The 23233-nt window shown below is 32.8% G+C and overlaps 1 protein-coding gene across 1 annotated transcript; it reads right to left on the reverse strand.

The window, feature by feature from the left end:
* Window positions 1–1461: 1461 nt before the first annotated feature.
* Window positions 1462–20224, reverse strand: LOC145269522 (uncharacterized). Its single transcript, XM_080125275.1, has 2 exons — window positions 20121–20224; window positions 1462–5812 (listed from the first exon to the last, which is right to left on the reverse strand). The coding sequence occupies exon 2, from the start codon at window positions 4986–4988 to the stop codon at window positions 3108–3110; it is 1881 nt and encodes a 626-aa protein (XP_079981401.1). The 5' UTR covers window positions 4989–5812; window positions 20121–20224; the 3' UTR covers window positions 1462–3107.
* Window positions 20225–23233: the final 3009 nt, after the last annotated feature.

Genomic DNA, 23233 nt, shown 5'->3' on the forward strand with positions numbered 1-23233 from the left:
AACATTAAAAACATTTTCTTAAAAAATGTTTATATACAAAACATTAAAAACATTTTTTAAAAAAATGTTTATATACAAAACATTAAAAACATTTTTTTAAATTGTTTATATACAAAACATTAAAAACATTTTTTAAAAATGTTTATATACAAAACATTAAAAACATTTTTTTAAATTGTTTATATACAAAACATTAAAAACATTTTTAAAAATGTTTATATACAAAACATTAAAAAGATTTTTTTTAAATTGTTTATATACAAAACATTAAAAACATTTTTAAAAATGTTTATATGCAAAACATTAAAAACATTCGTTTAAAATATTTATATACAAAACATTAAAAACATTTTTAAAAAATGTTTCTAATGTTTAAAAAAATGTTTATATACAAAACATTAAAAACATTTTTAAAAGGTGTGTAAAACATTAAAAACATTTTTTTAAAAAAATGTTTATATACAAAACCTTAAAAACATTTAAAAAAAATGTTTATATACAAAACATTAAAAACATTTTTAAAAAATGTTTATATACAAAAGATTAAAAACATTTTAAAAAAATGTTTATATACAAAACATTAAAAACATTTTAAAAAATGTTTATATAGAAAACATTAAAAACATTTTTTTTAAATATGTTTATATATAAAATATTAAAAACATTTTTTAAAATATGTTTATATACAAAACATTATAAACATTTTTTTAAAATGTTTATATACAAAACATTTAAAACATTTTTTAAATGTTTATATACAAAACATTAAAACATTTTTTTAAATGTTTATATACAAAACATTAAAAACATTTTAAAAAATGTTTTTAATGTTTTGTATATAAACATTTTTTGAAAAAATGTTTTTAATGTTTAAAAAATTGTTTAAAAAATTTTTATATACAAAACATTAAAAACATTTTAAGAAATATTTATATACAAAACATTAAAAACATTTTAAAAAATGTTTATATACAAAACATTAAAAACATTTTTTAAAAATGTTTATATACAAAACATTAAAAACATTTGTTTAAAACATTAAAAATATTTTTAAAAAATGTTTTTAATGTTTTGTATATAAAAAATGTTTCGTATATAAAAAATGTTTTTAATGTTTAAAAAATGTTTATAAACAAAACATTAAAAACAAATATTTATATACAAAACATTAAAAACATTTTAAAAAATGTTTATATACAAAACATTAAAAACACTTTTTTAAATGTTTGTATACAAAACATTAAAAATATTTTTTAAATTGTTTATATACAAAACATTAAAAACATTTTAAAAATATGTTTGTATACAAAACATTAAAAAACATTTTTATAAAATGTTTATATAGAAAACATTGAAAACATTTTTTTAAATATTTATAAACAAAACATTAAAAACATTTTAAAAAATGTTTATATACGAAACATTAAAAACATTTTTAAAAAAATGTTTATATGAGGTGTCTTCAATAAGTTTCCAGACTTTTTCATATGGGCACTTTTATTGCTAGTACACACATGAAACTTTAGTCTCCTTCAAAGTAATCTCCTCTGGCTGCAATGCACTTGTACCATACCAATCACTTCTGGAAGATCTCATGGAAGTCCTCTTGTGGGAGCATGCCAATGACCCTCGTCACAGCCTCTTGCATCTCAATTGTCTCATTACCACAGCCTCTAAGGTTTTCCTTGAGCTTCAGGATTAAGCAAAAGTCACAGGGAGCAAGGTCTGGACAATAGGGAGGGTGAGGAACTATCTTGATGCCCATCTTGGTCAAATAGTCTGTGATAAGTATGGAATTGTGGACTGGTGCATTGTCTCAAACATCGTGCAAATCTTCCACATCTTCAGTTCCTCTTGAATAATTGTGTGTACAGTTCCCGCACTGACATCAAACTGTGCACTTATTGTCTCTATAGACACACGACGAACCTTTATCTATCTTTATTTGGCCAATCAACTCTGATGTTGTGACTTTCTTATTTCTTTCACATATCTTATCCTCCCTCACAGATTTCCTGCCTTCCTTGAATCTCTTATGCCACTCAAAAAATGATGGTCGATCAATGTAACATGGTTCCAAAGCAGTCTGAATCATTGTTAGATGTTGAGGTCTTATGTTGAACAAAGATGGTGGAGAATCAAGGCAATCACGATCTTGAGTGTTGAGTAATTCCTAAGAACAAAGATGGCGGCGAAGAATCAATGTATTCTGGATCAGTAGTGGTTCAGTCATTTCAAAACGGAGACTGACTGTCATCCAAAATTCGTTATTTTTATAATAAGGTCAGAAGCTTCTCATTAGTTGATTGTCCTAACCCATAGTTATAAATAAGATTGTGTAAACTCTTGTAGCCATATCCTCATTATCGATCAAAAAAATTTAACAAGTGCATTTTTCACACAGTTTATTCACCTGGGTCAGGAGTTAACATCAACAAAATATACATTATTTTACTTTATGAATATAAATTATTTGATTAGATTTCATATTTTGTTTTTATTCAAAGGGAAAACACGTAAAATCATAAAGTTAACATTGTAAAGCATCTTTTACATGTTTTTCCAGGTGTCTGCTCAAATGCAAACTTTGTGTAAAAGTGACCATGAGTTTCTGTTGCATTTTTTTTTTCGAAGATTAAAACAGAATTTTATTGCATATCGTTCTTCTAAAATGTCCTCACGTCCAGATTGCATTTTTTGAAATTCGCCAGCTGTGACAATAAGGCTTTAGTAGGGTGTATTCCAATTCCTGCTGTAGCTGGTCATTTAAACCTGAAATCGTAAAAATGGGCCGGTCATCTCATAAAATGTATAGGAATAACATACTGGATTTTCAAGACTCTACGATAATTATAAATGCCTGTACGGAAAGTCTGAAACTTATTGAAGACATCTCGTAAAATGGACATTAAAAATAAAAACAATAATTCAAATAAAATTCATGCAATCTTTTAGAAAACAAAAGTGCATTTTTCACACAGTTTATTCACCTGGGTCAGGAGTTAACATCAACAAAATATACATTATTTTACTTTATGAATATAAATAATTTGATTAGATTTCATATTTTGTCTTTATTCAAAGGGAAAACACGTAAAATCATAAAGTTAGCATTGTAAAGCATCTTTCACATGTTTTTCCAGGTGTCTGCTCAAATGCGGACTTCGTGTAAAAGGGACCGCGCATAGTTCACATGTAAACAATTTCTCTCCGTTATGTGATTGTATGTGTTTTTTTAAATGTGATTGCTGCGAAAAGGAATTTTTGCAGATCTCACACGTAAACGGTTTAACGCCAGTGTGAATCTGCATGTGTCGATTTAGGTTAAAGCCCCTTGAGAATGTTTGTCCACACTCCGTGCAGGCATGGGCCTTTTGTCCTGTGTGGGCTTGCATATGTTCATTCAAAGACGTCTTCCGTGAGAATGCTGCGCCACAAAAGTGACATGCATAGGATTTCTCTCCCGTGTGAATGCGCATGTGACGTTTCAAGTGCGAGCTGCACGTGAACGCAGCATTGCACACGTCACAATCGTATGGCTTCTCTCCACTGTGAATCCGCTTGTGTATCTTTAAGTTCGACTGCACCGTAAACGACGACGCACAAATGTCACATGAATATGGTTTCTCTCCTGTGTGTGTTCGAATATGCTTTTTTAGGGAGGACGATGTTGAAAATGTGGACCCACAAACTTCGCACGGATGTTTTTTATGAGCCGCAGCTTGCATATGTTGGTCTAAACTTGATATAGCTGTCTTGACAGATTCACATTCATCGTCAACCAAAGGTTTTACAGGTGTTTGCATATGTTGGTTTAATGCAGATATAGCCGTTTCTATGGATTCACAAGTCTCATCAGGCAACGATGTTTCAGTCGCTTGCATCTGCTGGTTTGAAGTAGATATAACTGTTTCAACAGATTCATAATTTTTATCAACAAATGATGCTTCAAGCGCTTGCATATGCTGGTTTAAAGTAGATAAGGTTGTTTTGACAGATTCAGAATTCTTGTCACCCGAAGATGCTTCAACTGCTTGCATATGCTGGTCTGAAGTAGACAAAGATCTTCCGACAGATTCACAATTTTTATCAACCAAAGATTTTGCAGTTGATTCACAATTCTCAATAACCAAAGATTTTTTAGATGTTTGCGTATGTTGGTTTGACATAGATACAGCTGTCTCGAGAGATTCACAATTCTTGTTGACCAAAGACTTTTTAGCCACGTGCATATGTTGGTTCAATGTAGATATAGCAGTTTCAACAGATTCACAATTCTCGTCAACAGAAGATTTTTCGGGTGCTTGTTTACCTATTGACGGTGTTAATTTTGATGCGTGCAAAATGGGAGGTCCGAGAAATTTTCGAGTATAAGGTTTTTCACCAGTGTGCGCAAGCTTATGACGCTTTAAGCTTGAACTCTGCGCAAATGCACACGCGCATTCATTGCAAACGTATGGCTTTTCGCCCGTGTGTGTTCTACTGTGTTCCTTTAAAAGCGAGCTGCTTGGAAATGCCGAGCTACAGAGATCGCAAGAATAGGGTCTCTCTCCCGTATGTCTTCGGCGATGGATTTTTAATGTCGAAATCTGCGAAAAAGCCGATTTGCAAATTTCACAAATGTAAGGCCTCTCGCCCGTGTGTGTGCGAATGTGCGTCTGCAAGCCGCTTTTCCGAAGAAAGGCCACGCCACAAACCTCACAGGAAAACCGTTTCACGCCGCCGTGCACGCACATGTGGCGTTTCAAGTTCATCTTCAAAGCAAAGCGAGCGCCACAAATCGTGCATGTGTGCGGTTTTTCTCCGCTGTGTACACTCATGTGTCGTTTAAGGTTCATCTTGAGGGAAAAACTGCTTTCGCAAATCTCGCATGGATATGGTTTCACAAGCAAGTGCGTTTGCAAATGTCTTTTCAGGTTCTTTTCGGTCGCAAATGAAGATGGACAAGATTTGCATGAATATTGTTTGACATTCATTCCTTGACTCATGATTTTTTTTATTAATCGTTTTGCAAGAATCAGCACTTGAGCAGATTGATATCTACTGATTTCCAAGCAACTTGACCAAGTCGATATTCTGGACTTTTTTCAAGTGTGTTTACAAATGTCATTTCAAGTTCTTTTTGATCTTAAATGAACATGGGTAAGTTCTGTATGAATACTGTTCACCATTTGTTTTTAAATAATCATTTTTATTAGGCTTTAGTTAATGGTTTACAGGCAATTGATTATCTAAGTTAAAATTGTGGTCTTTCTTCCCCAATCAATTGTGTTTGCAAATGTATTTCAAATTCTTTTTGGTTGCAAATCATAGCATTGTTTGGCATCTCTTCATTTACTCATAGTAAGCCATCAAAAAACTGTTTTGCAATAATCAGCACTTTAACAAACTGATAGTTACTGATTTCCAAGCAATTTGAATAAATTGATATAGTGGGCTTTTTTCACAATCAAGTACATTTGCAAAAACAAAGGGAAAGATTTACAATGAATATTGTTTGACATCTGTTTCTTTGATTCATCGTTTTATTTGGCTTTATCAAAAACACACAAAAAATGTTTTCTTTACAATAATATCAGCTATTGGTTTCCAAACGACTTAATTAAGATAAAAAAAAAATAGACTGCACAATCAACATCCAAATGGTTTCACAATCAAGTGTATTTGCAAATGAACACAGGCAAGTTTATATGAATACTGTTTGGCATCCATTTCTTGACTCACTATTTTGATTACACAAAAATGTATGGCTTGCAGTAATCATCTCTTGAACAAATTGATATTTTTACTGGTTTCCAAACAACTTGACTATCTGTTAAATAAAGAAAGAGACTTTATAATAAAAATCAAAATGGCGGCATATTTTTTTTCACGTTAGATTTATAAAAATATTATTTCGTGTCAAAACCAATGATTGTTAATAATTCACAGAAGATAAATGGTTGTTTTACCTAAGTTTAAAATAAGAACATTTTTCACTTTTAAATGCAAACCAATAAAGCTGTCCAATATTCATTTTGGCATTTCATGTGAACAATAAAACTTGCCGTTGGTTTTAATAATATTTTGATGGTTAAATGTGAACATTTTTCCTTCGCCTATCCTAACTATATTAACATTAAAATGGTTTATGCTTATTTAAGTCTGTGTAGTATATATGTTCATTCCTCACAAAACCATCCTCTCGGGATTAACTTGTTTGTGCATGTGTGGGGGTTAGTGTACTATCTATTTTGCCGTCATGATATCATGCTTCCAAGTATTAGATCATTCAATATTTAACGTTCCTTCTTATTCTTTGCAAAGTGTATACTCTCAAAAATGGATGGTCACATTCAATGCTGCCAAGACTAAGCTTGTTTTTGTCAATAACTACAAGAAATCTTCTCTACCATCAATAGCAATGGCCAAAGACTCTTTATCTGAAAGTACATCTTTTAAACTCCTCTGCCTAACATTCACAGGAAACATGAGTTGGAACAATTACATTGAGAGCATTGTCAGGACCGCTGTGAAAAAGGTAGGTTCTCTCTACCGTGCTAGAAAGCTACTAACGCCCGAAAGTATCCTGTACCTCTATAAGGCCACCATTCGCCCATGTAAGGAGTATTGTTGTCATATTTGGGCTGGTGCATCTGCTACTAGTCTCTCTCTCTCCTAGACAAGGTTCAAAAGAGAGTCGCCAACCTGATAGGTCCTGAACTGTCATCTAAACTTCAGCCTCTGTCCCATCGACGAAATGTTGCATCCCTCTGCCTGTTCTACAAGTTCTTTAACGGCGAATGCTCTGACGAACTGCAAGCACTTGTACCCCCTCGATGTAAATATCCCCGACAAATCCGACAAGCATAAAAATCTCACCCCTTTACAGTAGAGATCCCTAGATGTAAGAGAGCCTTCTACTCCAGTAGTTTCTTCCCCAGAACCGCTAGACTTTGGAATTCCCTTCTGGGTTCCTGCTTCCCTAACTGTACTGACATGCAGAAGTTCAAGTGTAATGTGAACTGACATCTTGCTGCCCAACTCCCCACATAGTACCCCTGTAGCTTATGTCCCTGATAGTAGCCCCCTACATCAAAGTTGCAATGTGCGTTGTTTGGGGTGAAAATGTAATAATAATTAAAAAAAAAAACTCTCGATATATTTTAAACTTTCTCTAAAAAAATGCTGGCATTTAGTTGTTTCATCTCTAACAGCGAGATGTGGAAAAAGCCTGAAAGGTTGGAAAACCAGTTCCCGTGTAATAGAATCCTGAGAGGTATAAAAAAAAGAAAAAACAAATATTCCTTGATTGGTGCATTTTACGTGATCTGCAATGAACAAATTTCTGTCTCAAAGGATGGGATCATGTCTAAAATGCTGAATCAATCCCTCAAAAAAGGGATGTAACATTTACAAAATACACATGAACTATAAATTCTGTCGGGCAAGTTTTAAATTAGTTTCATTTCCATATAAGAGCCAGATACGTCCAAGGATGGAATACTGTTGCCACATATGGGCAGGAGCTGCTAGAAAAGACTTGTCCTGCCTTGATAGGGTTCAAAATAGACTTTGTGGCCTGGTGGGAGATGTCCTTTTCTCTTCGCTGCAACCTCTATCTCACAGAAGAGATGTTGTGAGTTTGTCTCTGCTTTATCGTTATTTTCATGGAAGGTGTTCGACTGAGCTTCAATCTATGGTCCCCCCCTTTGCCAAACTTTCACAAGAAACACTCGTCTAGCTGAAAACACTATCAATAATTCCCCCCCACTCTTTATCTGTGCCTAAACCTAAACATAGATTCCATGATCAAAGCTTCTTTCTTAGAACTGCATGCCTGTGGAATTGTCTTCCGTTTTCCTTCTTTCCTGCTGTCTATAATATGGTTGTCTTCAAGTCCAACGTGAACCAGTTTCTGATGAGCCGTTCCACTTAAGTTAACAAATTTACCAAACTTCCATTACTATCGATTACTATATTGTCCTTTTGACTACTCTACACTCTTTAACCCTTATCCTTGAGTGACCTATCGGTCTTGATAAGTGGTGACGCCTAAGTAAAAAAAAAAAAGATTTCTTTATCGTTTTGAATAGGCTTAATTAAAAACACAAAAACATGATTTGCAATAAGCAACACTTGCATGAATTGATATTTTTATAGGTTTCAAAACCACTTCACTATTCATTAAAGAAACAAAAAAGACTTTATACAAAGCATCAAAATGGCCTTATGTTCTTTTCACTTATTTTTTAGTTTGTTATTTTACTAGCAGAGCTACCCAGCGCTGCTCAGGACTTTAAAATAACAATGAGAAAAATGAAGATACTTTTGAACATACCTATTACTCTTAGGATAGATGAATTTTTTTATGTCTATATATCATTTGCTATCTCGACCAGAAGAATATTTTACCTACCCTCGGACGGGTATTACACATGTATGAAATAATTGTACCTTGTCTAGGATAGGTAATTTACAGCACATATATGGAACAATTTTACCTTCACTAGGACGGGTAATGTACAACACATATTTAAAATAATTTTACCTAGCCTTGGAGGGGTAAAGGAAATACATATATGAAACAATCTATATATATCTATAAAAGTGAACATGTCTGTCTGTCTGTCTGTGTACATTTCCCAACGCAATAACTCTGTCAATTTTTAGTCTATAGACTCGAAATTTGAAATACCGGGTACTGAGATTTGGGAAAATCGATGTGACGGGTGTCAGCCAGAAATTTGGCTGTTAAGGGGTCAAATTTCAACGATTTGACCTTTAAGAACTCTACCAAACTCCTCCGACACTTGGTCTAGACACTTGAAATTTTAGATATAGGTTCCTTGAACCTGGATCTAACTTAATAAAGTGATTTGAGCCCGAAACAATAAATTTTAAGGGGTCATAATAGGGGTCAAATTTTAAAAAATTAACCATTTTTTTTGTTTTTTTGCTTTTTTTGCACAGCATACACCTCCAAACACCCGAGCAACCCCAGGCACCCCTGCTAGTTTAATATAATCTCGACAAGTATTGTACCCCATATATGAAATAATTTCTCTTCCCCCCAAAGCCACCATAATAAAAAAAAAAAAAAATGAAGTCATTTTTAGAAGATGGATCATTAGGATCTCCAAATTAATACATAAATACATTGTCTTGGTTAATGATTAGGCGACCCTTGCTTCACCATAAATTTCAACATTACTGGGTTTCTTTCCTTCTTCATTATCGTTTATTGTTTTATGTTACTTTGCTCCAAAACCGACTTTTGCACATGATTCACAAAACATAAATTGCTGAAATAAATATGTATTAGATACATTTGAAGCCAAAAAAAACACGCATTATTACAAACTAAACAGACATTTATTTTGTTTGAAATTTATATTGAAATTTATAAATATATTTCGAAGATATACTTCATCTTCAGTATATCTTCTTTTTTATTTTTGCCATGTTGTTGTTGGAGCATAGAATCAGTAGAAGTCCATTTGTTATTCTTATGGTAGTCTTTCCAAATGCGAGAATGGTGCATTGGTCAGCCGGAATTCACATTAGGGTTTGTGTTTCTTGAATAGAAGCGCTGGTTGAGTTTGAATAAAATAAATACATATTAGATACGTTTGAAGCTAAAACAATGCATTATTACAAAATAAACAGATATTTATTTTGTTTAAAATTTATATTGTAATATATAATATAAATTTCAAACAAAATAAATATGTTTATTTTGTAATAATGCGTTGTTTTGGCTTCAAACGTATCTAATATGTATTCATTTTATTCAAACTCAACCAGCGCTTTTATTCAAGGAACACAAACCCTAACATAAATCGCTCTTTTAACAAACATAACGCTAAAAAATATACACACATCCGTTATAAAAAAATCCACACCAACTAAGTTGATATAGTGGTGTTTAATTAGTACTGCCATGATTGAGGATGAATAATGAACTGTTTCTCTTTCTGTTCTCACTCCTGATTTATTATAATAGCATTTTCATTCTTATTTTCCAGTTTCAATAATTTGCAGTTTTTACTGGTTCAGTGAAAATAACTTTCAAAAAAATCTATGGAGTTATTTCTATTCATTTCTTAAATTATTTAAAACAAAAATATTCTGACTGCATGCTTACTTATTTGAGTCCTGATGAGACCAATAGAAAATTACAGTAATTTTTTTTTACCCAAACCAGGTCACGACGATACAAACAAAACAACACACACACACACACACACGCATGTACACACACACGCACACACACGATTGTTTTACATGATACTAAAGCGAAATATGAATGGTTTGCTTGTATAATTTTTGCTAGACGCTACATTTTAGTTGGACAGACAGAATAATTTACTTTCTTTTAGATTAAACAAGCATGGGGTACCCAGCGTTGCCCGGGTGTTTGGAGGTGTGTGTGGTTTTGGGTAAATCCAAACTCGGGGGGGGGGGTAAAATATAAAAAAATAGTTTTGGTAGGTGAGTATGAGGATCGAACCCGAACCCTGGAGGCAAAGTTGGAAATTAAAGTGTGAAAAAAAAACCTGCGACGTTAACCACTGGGCCACCGCGGCATACAACGAAAACACGTTTGAATTTATTTATTTAACTATTAAAAACAGAATTGACACGTGAGTGCAATAAAAGTTAACTCTGCTGTTTCTATTTGACCTGATTAATGAGGTCAAATAGAAGTAGCGGACTTCACCTTTTGTTGGGTTTGTTTACCCAACTTTGACTGGTTTTTCCCCAACATGTTGGGGAGGGGGAAACCAGGAGTTTGGCCCCACATTGATCAAAGCTGATTGCTTCTGGACGTTTCCTGGCGCAATGCCGAGAAGACACCGTTTGAATTTAGTTTCACTTTATTTATACTAAAAAGCAGGACAAACAGGCGACAGAGCGAAATAGCGCGAATCTCATAAAAATCGACGTAAATAAATCTAGAGGCGACCCGCATTCCCAACTCCTAGATATTATTATCTAGGGGCTATATAAACAGTTCTAAGTGATAGTAACGATACCGGGACCATTGGCTTAAATACACAAAATGGTCACACACATTTTGCCTTTTATATATATAGAAGACTAGCGGGGGGTACCCGGCATTGCCCGGGTGTTTGGAGGTGGGGGGGATTAAAAAAAAAGTAAGTATGAGGATCGAACCCAAACCGTTTAGGCAAAGTTGTAAATTAAAGTGTGAAAAAAAAAGTGCAACGTTAACGATTGCCCTACCGCGAGATGCTAACGGAAACACGTTTGAATTTATTTAATTACTTGAATTTGGCAGGTACCCATTTTAATGAGTTAATGAGGTCAAGTTTGACTGCGGGATTTTTATTTTCCCAAGATGTTATAGTAAAAAGACTAACCCACATGCGGCGAGCGACAAATGTTGAATATTTATCTTCCTGAAATCGAGCAAATTAAATAAACAGGCGAGCTTCGTTGTTAACTGTGAGATATTAAAATTTATATGTGATATAAAAAGTTTTAAAAAGTTGTTAGGCGAGCGACCGCTTCTCTGAAAGAAGCCTTTTGTAGACATACAGAAAAAGCGAACACACACATACAAACATACATACATTTTCACTTTTATATATAGAAGATAAAGATGCAAATTCAAGTAATGTTGTAATAGTCATTACATTTTTATCCAAGACGAGAAAGAAGGATCCACATATATTAATCTACCGAAAAAAATTTTGAATTTATATATATTAATTTACTCAGACATAATTATCTACATAAATTAATCTACAAAGAAAAAAAAAGGATCTACAAACATCTACAGAGAAGGAAGAATCTACAAACATTCATCTGCAGAGAAAAAAGAATTAACATCTACAAAGAAAGAAGGATCTACAAACATTCATCTGAAAAGAAAGAATAACCTACGAACATTTAATTACAGAGAAGGAAGGAGCTACAAACATTCATCTACAGAGAAAAAAGGATCCACATACATTCATCTACAGAGAAAGTAGAAACAACAAACATTCATCTACAGAGAAAGAAGAATCTACAAATATACATCTACAGAGAAGGAAGGATCTACATACCTTCATCTACAGAGAAACAAGGATCTACAAACATTCATCTACAGAGACAAACATTCATCTACAGTGAAATAATCTGCATTCATCTACAGAGAAGGAAGGATCTACAAACATTCATCTACAGAGAAGAAAGGGTCTACAAACATTCATCTACAAAGAAGGATCTACAAACATTCATCTACAGAGAAGGAATAATCCACAAACATTCAACTACAGATAGATGGATCTACAAACATCCATCTATAGTGAAAGAAGAGTCTACAAACATTCATCTACAGAGAACAAAGGATCTACAAATATTCATTTACAGAGAAAAACGGATCCACATACATTCATCTATAAAGAAAAAAGGAACTACAAACATTCATCTACAGCGAAAAAAAGGATCCACATACATTTATCGGTAGAGAAAGAAGGATCTATAAACATTCATCTACAGAGAAAGAAGAATCTTCAAACATTTATCTATAGAAAAGGAAGCATCCACATACATTTATCTACAGAGAAGGAAGAATCTACAAACATTCATCTACAGAGAAGGAAGAATCTACAAACATTCATCTACAGAGAAGGAAGGATCTACAAACATTCATCTACAGAGAAGGAAGAATCTACAAACATTCATCTACAGAGAAGGATCTACACACATTCATCTACAGAGAAGGAAGGATCTACAAACATTCATCTACAGAGAAGGAAGGATCTACAAACATTCATCTACAGAGAAGGAAGGATCTACAAACATTCATCTACAGAGAAGGAAGGATCTACAAACATTCATCTACAGAGAAGGAAGGATCTACAAACATTCATCTACAGAGAAGGAAGGATCTACAAACATTCATCTACAGAGAAGGAAGGATCTACAAACATTCATCTACAGAGAAGGAAGGATCTACAAACATTCATCTACAGAGAAGGAAGGATCTACAAACATTCATCTACTGAGAAGGATGTACATTCATCTACAGAAAAAGTATTTATACTCAAACATAATTATCTACATAAATTAATCTACAGAGAAGGAAGGATCTATAAATATTCATCTACAGAGAAGGAAATATCTACAAAAATTCATCTACAGAGAAGGAAGAATCTACATACATTCATTTACAGAGAAGCAAGGATCTACTAATATTCATCTACAGAGAAAGAAAGATTTACATATATTATTCTAGAGAGTAAGAAGTTTCTACATATATGAATGTTACATGGGGTATCCATTGTTTCTTTGGTTATATATATATATATATATATATATATATATATATATATCCTTAAAACTACAAAAATTAGAGACAGATTGCAGGCTGCCAGAAAATATTGGAATCTTGACTCAAGAAAATAGTCTACTGCTGCTGATTTATTTCTATTGGTCAAGTTATGGTCCTATTTATTTGGCTCCCCATGAGGGCGGAGATAGACACAAGGTCGGTTTTTAATGTGGGGAAAATCCAGCTACCCAAGAAAGGGCACTCTGGATGAGAACAAAAATAAAAATTGTCACAATCTAGAAGGATTTCTCCTCCATTCATCGAGGTCAGAAAAGATCAAGTGTAGTATCAGAACATATACTACACTTTGCTCCTGGCCAAAAGTCCAAAGAAATTTTGTTTTTGCCAAGTTATGTTGTACCATACTTTACACTGTTCATAATATTGAAAGCAATGTGAAAACTATTGAATTATGCTTCATGGATACATTCAGAAAGTCTAGCAAATAAAATAGGCATAAAAAATATGTGTGTACAAAAATGGCCACCCATGATAACATATAGAACTACATGTGGAAAACTACTTGTTTTTCATCTAATTTTAAATTTTCGCCAATACTACACTGTGACAAGGCAGTTTGGTACGCGAGTGCACATTTAACAGTCCGTTTATGCTTGTGCATGGTGTAAATGAAGGCTAGGCTGTGAAATGGAAAATAGTCTCAGAGTTCAGGGGTTAATACCATGCAAATGGTAAAATTGCGATGGAAACGGTTACCATATTCTTTTAAAATTTTAAATCTACAAAAAAAACATTTTTTTCTATACGAAGGTGAGACGGGCCTTAAAGTAAAATAATACTGATTTTACTTTTCTTTTAATTTCCTCATGTCTTTATTGAAAGATGAAAACAGAAAAAGAAATCGAAAAAAAAAACTTTTAGCCAATAAACACGCAAATAAATGCCCCCCTCTCTCTGGTGACCAGAAAGTGGGTGCTCATCTTAAGTTAAATTTACATGGAAAAGTGATCACCCACCTTTCGAAAAAGTAATTTCTTCATATCATGAAAACTATTTTTTTTGCGACAGAAACGGTTTGCCGATTCATTTTTAGCACACCAAAATCTAAAAAAAAAAATATTTTTTTCTATACGAACGCGAGACTGGCCTTAAAGTAAAATTTTAGCGATTAAATAAAGTGTTAGCGCCCTAAATTCTCATAGAAAAATATGAACGAATCTCTTAGTAAAATAGATTTACCTCCCTCAGAACAATGAGTTAAACTTCAAGATTGCCTCAGAGAAAGAAAGATAATCATGCACCTATGTTACCGTTACTTTATTATTTAGAAAGCAATTCTTAAAATTGGGAGGGAAGGGGCGTTTTGTAACTATTCTGTACTTCCACCTAACAATTTAATAAAAAAAAAAAAGGGTTGGACGTACACGAGTGTTACCGCTCTAGCGAAATACGTATCGGCTCCGATGTTGTACGCAGTTCGACTTAGGGAGGGCCTAATTTTTCTTATTTATTATGGCTTTTTTTTTGGCTTGTTCGGATTGTTTTTGTTTTTTTGTTTTTTTATGGATATTTTTTTATTTTGGCTTGAACTTTGCAATTTATTATTATAATATGATTTTTTTTAAATACATATTGGGATCAGTAGGAAAACTGAAATGGTCTCATGTCGATGAGGCCCTGTATAGAGAGGCTTATAACATGAAAAGTGAAAAAATTAGATAATTTTGAAACATTTTTAGAGCATGTTCATGAAAAATATGGTAATTAAAAAAAATCCCAATAAGCTTTGGGGGAAAAAACAGATTTTGAACAATTGAAATTTTTATTTTTTATTTAAAATAATTATTAACACAAAAACAGTAGTGTTCTCGTTGAGTAGTTTTTATTTTATTCAAGAAAATAAAAGATGCTCATGCACTTATTGAGCCGTGCTGAAATAATGACATTATTTAGAAAGCTATTCTTAACATGGGGACGGGAGGGTGTCGTGTACCTATTCTGTACTTTCACCTAACAATTTAATAAAAACAGGTAACGTAAAACTTTAATTAAACTTGAAAATACTATTTAAAAATAGTGCAGATAAATAAGTGCACTAATAGCAGTGTCAGAAACCGATTTTAAGAATGCGGGGGAAAAAATTGAATAATTCGACCTCCTATTTTTACAAGCTTACAACTACTTGAAAAATGTAATTCAAACCCTAATTTTTGTTTCAATTAAAGGAACAAAGACCAAGTTTAAAAAAATAACAGGTTTAATAGCAAATTATGCAATATTTGTTTTTTTTAAATCGGCTTTCTTTAAAAAAGAGTTGAAGAAAACCAACAAAATTTTTTTTTCTTTCGAGTATGAAAAATCGATATAAATTCCAAAAAATCACTTAACTAAAAAAATATTATTAAATGGGTAGTTCCATTCTTCATTGTTAAGAATTTATCCATATTTATATTTTAAATTCTATTTATTTTTTAAATAAAAGAATTTTTTAAATGACTATTTGAAAAACGCGCGATCATGGAAGCATTTTTCGAAAAACCGGAAGTAATCTTTCTCCTTGCTTTGAACTATGGATGAACAAAAGGACATAAAAGCCACACGTTTATGTTAGGCGTGTAGCCTTGTAGCTGGAGAAATGTGTTCCCATAGTTTAAAAATAGTCAAATTTTACTCATAAGATTATTCCTTAAAAAAAAAAAACACTCCAGGTATTTCTTTTTTTCTTTTCTCAAAGAAATACATAAATTTTTGATTTATTATATTTTCATTCTTTTTTGTTGAGTAAAAATTTTTTTTTTTTAAATCTCTAAAAAAAGAAAATATTGAATCAAATAGAAAAAATTGTTGTTATCGTCCATGACTTACTGGACAATATAAGCAGAACATAGGCTTCCAATTAAAAAAAAAAAAAATCAACGTGGTTTAAAAAAAGGGTTTTACACTTTGGACTTTACAGGTAAATTTAAAAAAAACACTTCCTTTTTGTTTGTTTTAATTTACAATTTATTGATCTTTTATCTTCAATTTGTGATATATAAAACTTTAGTACATTAATTATTTAAATTTAAATAGACATTTCAAAATGGGAGCGGAAATTAAAAAAAACGTTTGTCTAAAATATTATATTCGATTTATTGGAAAGAGCATAAAATTTCACATTGACCCTGAAAATATTGTAAAAATTGAACCAATAGAAAAATTTTGATAGATTTTTAAAGTTTAAAAATTGAAAATATTTAACTCATAAAATTCAATTGATTTTATTACATAAAAAAAATGGCTGCATGAAGGCGCTGGCACTTTGTAAACACTGTTTTTTAAAAAATAAAAAATAATATTTCTATTATTTTTTCATACAACTTTAATAGTTTATTTTGGAAATATATTCCACAAAGAAAATAAATAATCCACTTTTAAAAGAGAAATTACGAGTTTTTTAATATTTTATTCGCAGTTTTGTGTTAGGGGTGTCAAAAATCCCCCCCCCCCAATTCTGATCCACTTAGTGCACAAACACCAAATAACATTTCACTGTGTTTTGATCGACGACATTCCATGAGCGGTAGGTATACGCTAAAGCTTTTTGTTTATTTTTGGGTGCAAGTCTATAAATGGTCCACAAGTAATCTTTTTTACTATATAAATCTGAAAAAAAAATCTTTATAATGTACGTACTTGTTACTGCATGAAAATGTCATATTCCAAAAATCACGTAAATCGATCAAGTAGTTTTTTGTATTTAAGAAAATCAAATATTATCAGACGTTTTATCAAAGATTTGCTACACGCCATCTTGTTTGAGAGATAACGGAACTTATTTATTTAATCGGGGTTCATTATGGCCGACGAAAACAGTACGTCTCGCTTAGTCAAAAACGTTGATTTTCTTGAATAAAAAACTACGTGATCAATTTATGTGATGTTTGGAATATGACATCCTCATTCTATATTTACATCGTACAGACTTTCTGGTGCCGCTTTACGTACCAATTTATATAAGCACGTTCACGTATAACTGAAATACGTCGTACATATTTTTAAAACACTTCTTTTTTTTTTTTTTACTTTTATCTCAAAGTTAAAAAAGAAGGGGGAGGGGCTGAACGAGCTTTCCCCCTCGGGCCTGAATGCGCTTCTTCTCTCCCTGTTGTAAAATTAATTCCTTTTTACATTTTCTTATGTTTTGTTTTCCTTTCTTTTTTTTTTTGGAGATTATCGTCAAAAATAGACTTAATTTACATATTAGCAGGATTTAAAAAAAAAAATTATTTTAAGTTCATTTAATGACTTTTAACGTGGGGGATCACTTTTCAGGTATAACGTTTTATTAAATTGATACCCCAATTTATGGTCAATCAGCTCTCCTTATTAAGGTGTCAGTAATTCAAATGTTCCTATTCACAATGTCTCCCCACGGGAGAGAGTTAGACACCAGGGTCGTTTTTTAACGTGGAGAAAAGGAACAAAAATAAAAATTGTCTCAATCGTGAAGGATTTCTCCTCCACTTACAGAGAACAAGAAATTGAAATGCAGCATCTGAAGAACAGATACTACACTTTTTATTTATTTGCTTCCCCACTGAGCAAATTAGGCAGGAGGCCGTTTTTTAATGTGGAGATAGGGGGAAAGGGGAGGGAAAGGGGGATCCAGCTCCCGAGAGGAGGGAAGTGGGAGCCAGATTAGAAACTGTTGGTATGAAGGGTTGCCCCTTCAGTGACCAAGGTCAGATATGTGGGGTTACCCCCACATATGGTCTTTGCTAGTCATTGCTAGTCTTTGCTAGTCATAGCTTTGCAGCATCTGCCGGAACAGATGGTATTTATTTGCTCCCCCACCGAGCAAATTAGGCACAAGGCCAATTTTTAATGTGAGGAGTGAAGGGAGGGGGAAGGGAAAAAGGGGACCAGCTCCCGAGAGGTGGGAAATGGGAGCTGGTTAAAGGTCAGGCATGTGGGGTTGCCCCCACATCTGGTCTTTGCTAGTCATAGCTAGTCATAGCTTGCAGTATCTGTCGGAACAGATACTACACTTTGATCTTGTCCCGAAGGCCAAATATGTTATGTTAATTCAAATGTTGGTACTTCTACAGTTTAATCAAGACGTTAAAAAAATGAAAATATCGAAAAGAGTTTAAATTGTATGTATCCGTTATGGAATGAAGTTCTTCGAAAAAAAATTTTTCACTTAATTTCATCAAGTAGTTTTTTTTTTTTTTGTTTTTGTTTATTTTTTTTACAACGAAAAAACAATTTGTTATGATACCGAGCAAAAGGTTCGATTTTTAAGAAGAAAAGCTAATGATGGGGGGAGGAAGTGTCGGTGCTTTTACTGGAGTTATCTCCCCGTGACGTTTCTAAACTCCAAACAAAAATCCAGAAAAAAACCAAGATGTCTGCCCTCAACGCGTTCTCATAAAACGTGTTTTTCCGCTGTAAAAAAAACCCCAAAAAACTACTCAATCAAATTAGGTGAATTTTTTTTTCCGAATATCTTCAGTTCAGAACGGATACGTGTCGTACAATATAAACCTTTTTCGATATTTTCATTTTTTTAATGTCTTGATTAAACTGCACAAGTGTTTTCGTAAAAAAATAAAAATAAATAAATAAAATAAAAAGTGCTTACTGCGCTACTTTTAAAACTGTTTTTTTTTGGGGGGGGGGTTAAATTCAAACGTTAATGTTGAAAAGTGCCACAATAACGTTGTATATAAAATATATATAAATATAAAATATACAATATAAAAGTCATGATGTAAATAAAAAAAGAAAAAAAAAAGAAAAGAAAATTCCTGCTAAGATAAAAAAAGTTAAGTCTATTCCTATTTACAATGTCTGTTTGTTTTACTCTGTACACATAGATTCGAAAAAGTTGTCACAAACAAATATAGAACAAATAAATGTTATCAAAGACAAGATAAGGTATTTTCTATCCAACTGGATATATTTTTAGTGTTTTTATTTAATGTAACATGTTTATTCAGCTCGAAAAACATACAGTGTTTACCGATGTATTGGAAAATTTTAAATGGCGGCGGACTCTCTCTCTCTCGGAGTCGGTAAGTTTGGGAAAAGGAGTTATAAATTAAAAAAAAAAAAAAAAAAAAAGAAACAGTCAAAATACTATTAAAAACCCGCCGAATAAATGTCAGCCTATGTCATGATAACATAACAAGAGTGAGTTTCTAACAGTATTTTGTCTGGTGTTTTATTTATAACTCATTTTCCCAAACTTACCGCCTTAAAAAGAAAGTCGGCTGCCATTTACAATTTTCCAATGCATCGGTAAACACTGTATGTTTTTCGAGCTGAATAAACATGTTACATTAAATATAAACACTAAAAACATATCCAGTTGGGTAAACTTATCTTGCCTTTGATAACATTTATTTGTTATATATTTGTTTTGTGACAACTTTTTCGAATCTATGTGTACAGTAAAACAAACCCTAATGTCTCCCCACGGGACAGAGTTAGATACCAGGGTCGTTTTTTAATGTGGAGAAAAGGAACAAAAATAAAAAGTGTCTCAGTCGTGAAGGATTTCTCCTCCATTGACAGAGAACAAGAAATTGAAGTGCAGCCAGCATCTGAAGAACAGATACTACACTTTGATCTTGACCCGAAGGCCAGATGTCTGTTATCGAGGATAATCCGCAGAGAAAATAAATAAATAAATAAATAAGAAAACGTGAAAAGAAATTCATTTTATGACAAGAGGGGAAAGATCGTTTAGGTCTGAGGTGGGGGGGGGAGCTCGTTCAGGTCCGTCAAAAAAAGTAATTAGTGATGTTTTCAAAAAATGATCGCAATCTCTGCGATTTCAACTTACCCTTTTTACATATTTCTTTCGTGAACATGAAAACAATAAAAAGCTAACTTAAAGTAAAGATTGGAAAATAAATCCTGTTCGGGAATGACAAGAGTTGATACAAGGGAGATAATCTTTATGTTTCTACTTGCATCCCTACAAGGGTAAAGTTAGACACAAGGTCTGTTTTTAACGTTAAGAAAGTCCAGTTCCCCAAAAAGGGGCATTAGGGATTGGTGCAGAAATAAAAATTGGGGTTTGTATTACTATACACATAGATTCGAAAAAGTTGTCAAAAAACAGATATATAATAAATAAATGTTATCACAGGCAAGATAAGTTACTTTTCTACCCAACAACTGGATATTTTTTTTAGTGTTTTTATTTAATGTAACATGTTTATTCAGCTAAAAAAACATACAGTGTTTACCGATGTATTGGAAAATTTAAAATAGCGCACGACTCTCTCGTGGACACGGTAAGTTTGGGAAAATGAGTTAAAAATTAAAAAAAAACTGTACAAAATACTGTTAGAAACTCACTCAATATGTTACTGTGATATCATATACGCTGATTCGGTGGGTTTCTAACAGTATTTTGTATAGTTGCTTATTTTTAACTTATTTCCCAAACTTACCGTGTTCAAGAGAGAGTCGGGCGCCATTTTAAATTTTCCAATACATATTCCTCGATTTTTTAAAGATTTTAAGATCAAAAAATCACAAAAATCGATAAGGCAGAAAATGATTTATTCAAGAAAAAAAAAAAAAGAATTTGATAAAAATGATCGTAAAACACAGAAGAGCTCAAAAGGGAGGTCATTTTCTGTTTTGATTTAAGCAAGATGGGCGCAATTTTTCACTTGGTAACACGATTAAAGTTGTTTTTTCAATAATTCTGTAATATTCAGAAAATTTCGACTGCATAAACATTATAATTTACTTGAATTGACAAAAAAAAAAAAACAATCAGTAGAAACCATTGCTTTTATTTTTTTTAATTCTGAAAACTCAACTACAAAATTTCGTCCTAATAGTGTAGAAGCGCCGAAAAAAAAAAAAAAGACACTTGTGATTTTCAGCTTTGGAGTATTTCTTTTTTTTTTTTTTTAACCATTTCAAGGGAGACAATTCAACTTCTTAAAGGTTATAACTTTTAATGATCATTTTCATTCATCACGAAAATATTAAACTTTGTCAAATTTCTTTCTTTTTATTGTTATTTTTTTTTAACTTATTCACATTGGCACTTATGGCGGCAATTAAAAGTAAAGAAAATACGGAAAAAGGGCATTTCGATTTTATATCTTGAGACATTTCATTTTTGCATTACTTCCCCTGTTTTCTAGACGGTGATAGCCGATTTGGCGTCCCCGACGAAAAATCTTCCAACTGATATTATAACTGAAGGAATTTATCACATTTTTACACGAATTATTAATTATTTGTTTGACATAAGAATGATAATTTTTTGTAAAAAACATATGTCTATTTACTTTTCAGAATGCTTCGAGATAAAAACCAAAATGCCATAAATTATTTAAGTTTTAAATATTATTGCCCCCCCCCCTAACAAAAGGAGGGCGGTGGACCTGTAAATTCACCCTTGTCCGTTCCTCTGTCCGCACTTTTCTAAATAACTACGCCTTGGAATTTTCGAAAATTTTGCACATGATATGAGTAAAAAAGTAACAGACCGAATTTTCCAGGAAAACTCCAGTTGCCCCCTCTAGGGGTGCCTTTTGGGCTAAATTTGACACTTTTGTGCTTATTAAAAAAAATTAATGCCTTGAAAACTTTCTGAAAAGTTGTAACTGATTTCTATATAATTTTGTTTGTTTATACTTTGCGATAACTTTGGAGTGTGCCGCCGGAGCTCTTTTAGGGCTAATAAAAACACTCCATTTTGGGGACTATTTTACCATATTTGTCCAAAATTTTCTGCTATTTAGCAGTTTTGCATGGTGCTGAACTCAAATTTAAATATGTTAAGGGTTTTGGGGGCTAAATGGGGGAGGGGGCATGTTATATTCCTAAATACTTAGGAAATAAAGACAAACGTGAGTTACACCGAGTGGTATGTGTAATGGGGTTTATTTATAATACAGAAACGTAAGGCTGCTCGCCTAAGGTAAATAGAAGTACATAGTAACAAGTATGGGGAAGAAAGTCTGATAATCAACACGTAAGACTATCCGTCTTACTGCGACTGCTTGTCTGCCGCTGTCTGCCAAACAGTCCAATATATATATACAGTTTGTAACCGGTGTATAGCCAGTTATGTTCCTTCACAACACCTCCCCCTGAAGCTGAAATCTTCCTGATTTTAGCTTAAATACCTCTTCCTTTTAGGGTCAGGGCTTAATCTCCTGGTAACTTTTCTCTTTCTTGCGCTTTTCCTTCTGGTCAGCGTTACCCGGGGTAAAGGTTTCTGTCCAGCCCGTATGGTCGGTTCAGGCGAAATATTCATTGTTTGCGGTACACACGCTGGTTTTGGTATATCAAAAATATCGCACAATGTTTCCATTGGTGTCTCTTCCACATTTGGAGACAGTCTGGGACGTATTTGATTTCTGTGTCTTTTGCAGACAAAACTTAATCCTTGGATGGTATAGACCATGCTCCCAATCCTTTTTTTGATAATACCTTCAACCCACTGATTTCGTCCATTTTGAAAATTTTTGAAATATACATTTTCACCTGGGGAGAAGCACTTGGTATTAAGGTTTTCTTTTTCTCTGGTAGCAGCCTATCGAAGACAGATCTTATCTTTCTTGCAAACATTAGCTCAGCCGGGGAAGAATTGACATTATTATTAGGATTTGGTGTCACCCTGTAAATTGCTAAAAATGTTTGAATACATTGTTCGTCTGTGTCCGTAGTAAGATTTTTCTTAAGTGCCCTTTTAAACGTATCTACAAATTTTTCGGCCAACCCATTCGATCGTGGATGGTACACAGGTGTTGTCATATGTAGAATATTTAGTGAGTCACAGAATTCTTTGAATTCATGAGCAGTAAATGCTGTTCCATTATCGCTCACTTTTGGCACTCCAAAACGGCTAAAAATTTCATTAAGCGCACTCACAGTGTTTTTTGCTGTTGGATGTCTAAACTTAAATATTTCTGGCCATTT

This window comes from Euprymna scolopes, chromosome 45 (genome assembly GCF_053919585.1).
Source record: "Euprymna scolopes isolate OS-2025 chromosome 45, ASM5391958v1, whole genome shotgun sequence".
Taxonomy (NCBI): Eukaryota; Metazoa; Mollusca; class Cephalopoda; order Sepiida; family Sepiolidae; genus Euprymna; species Euprymna scolopes.

What these genes read in the sequence shown, in the direction of transcription:
- LOC145269522 (XM_080125275.1), bottom strand. Translation starts at nt 4,988, where the DNA reads ATGAGTCAAGGAATGAATGTCAAACAATATTCATGCAAATCTTGTCCA.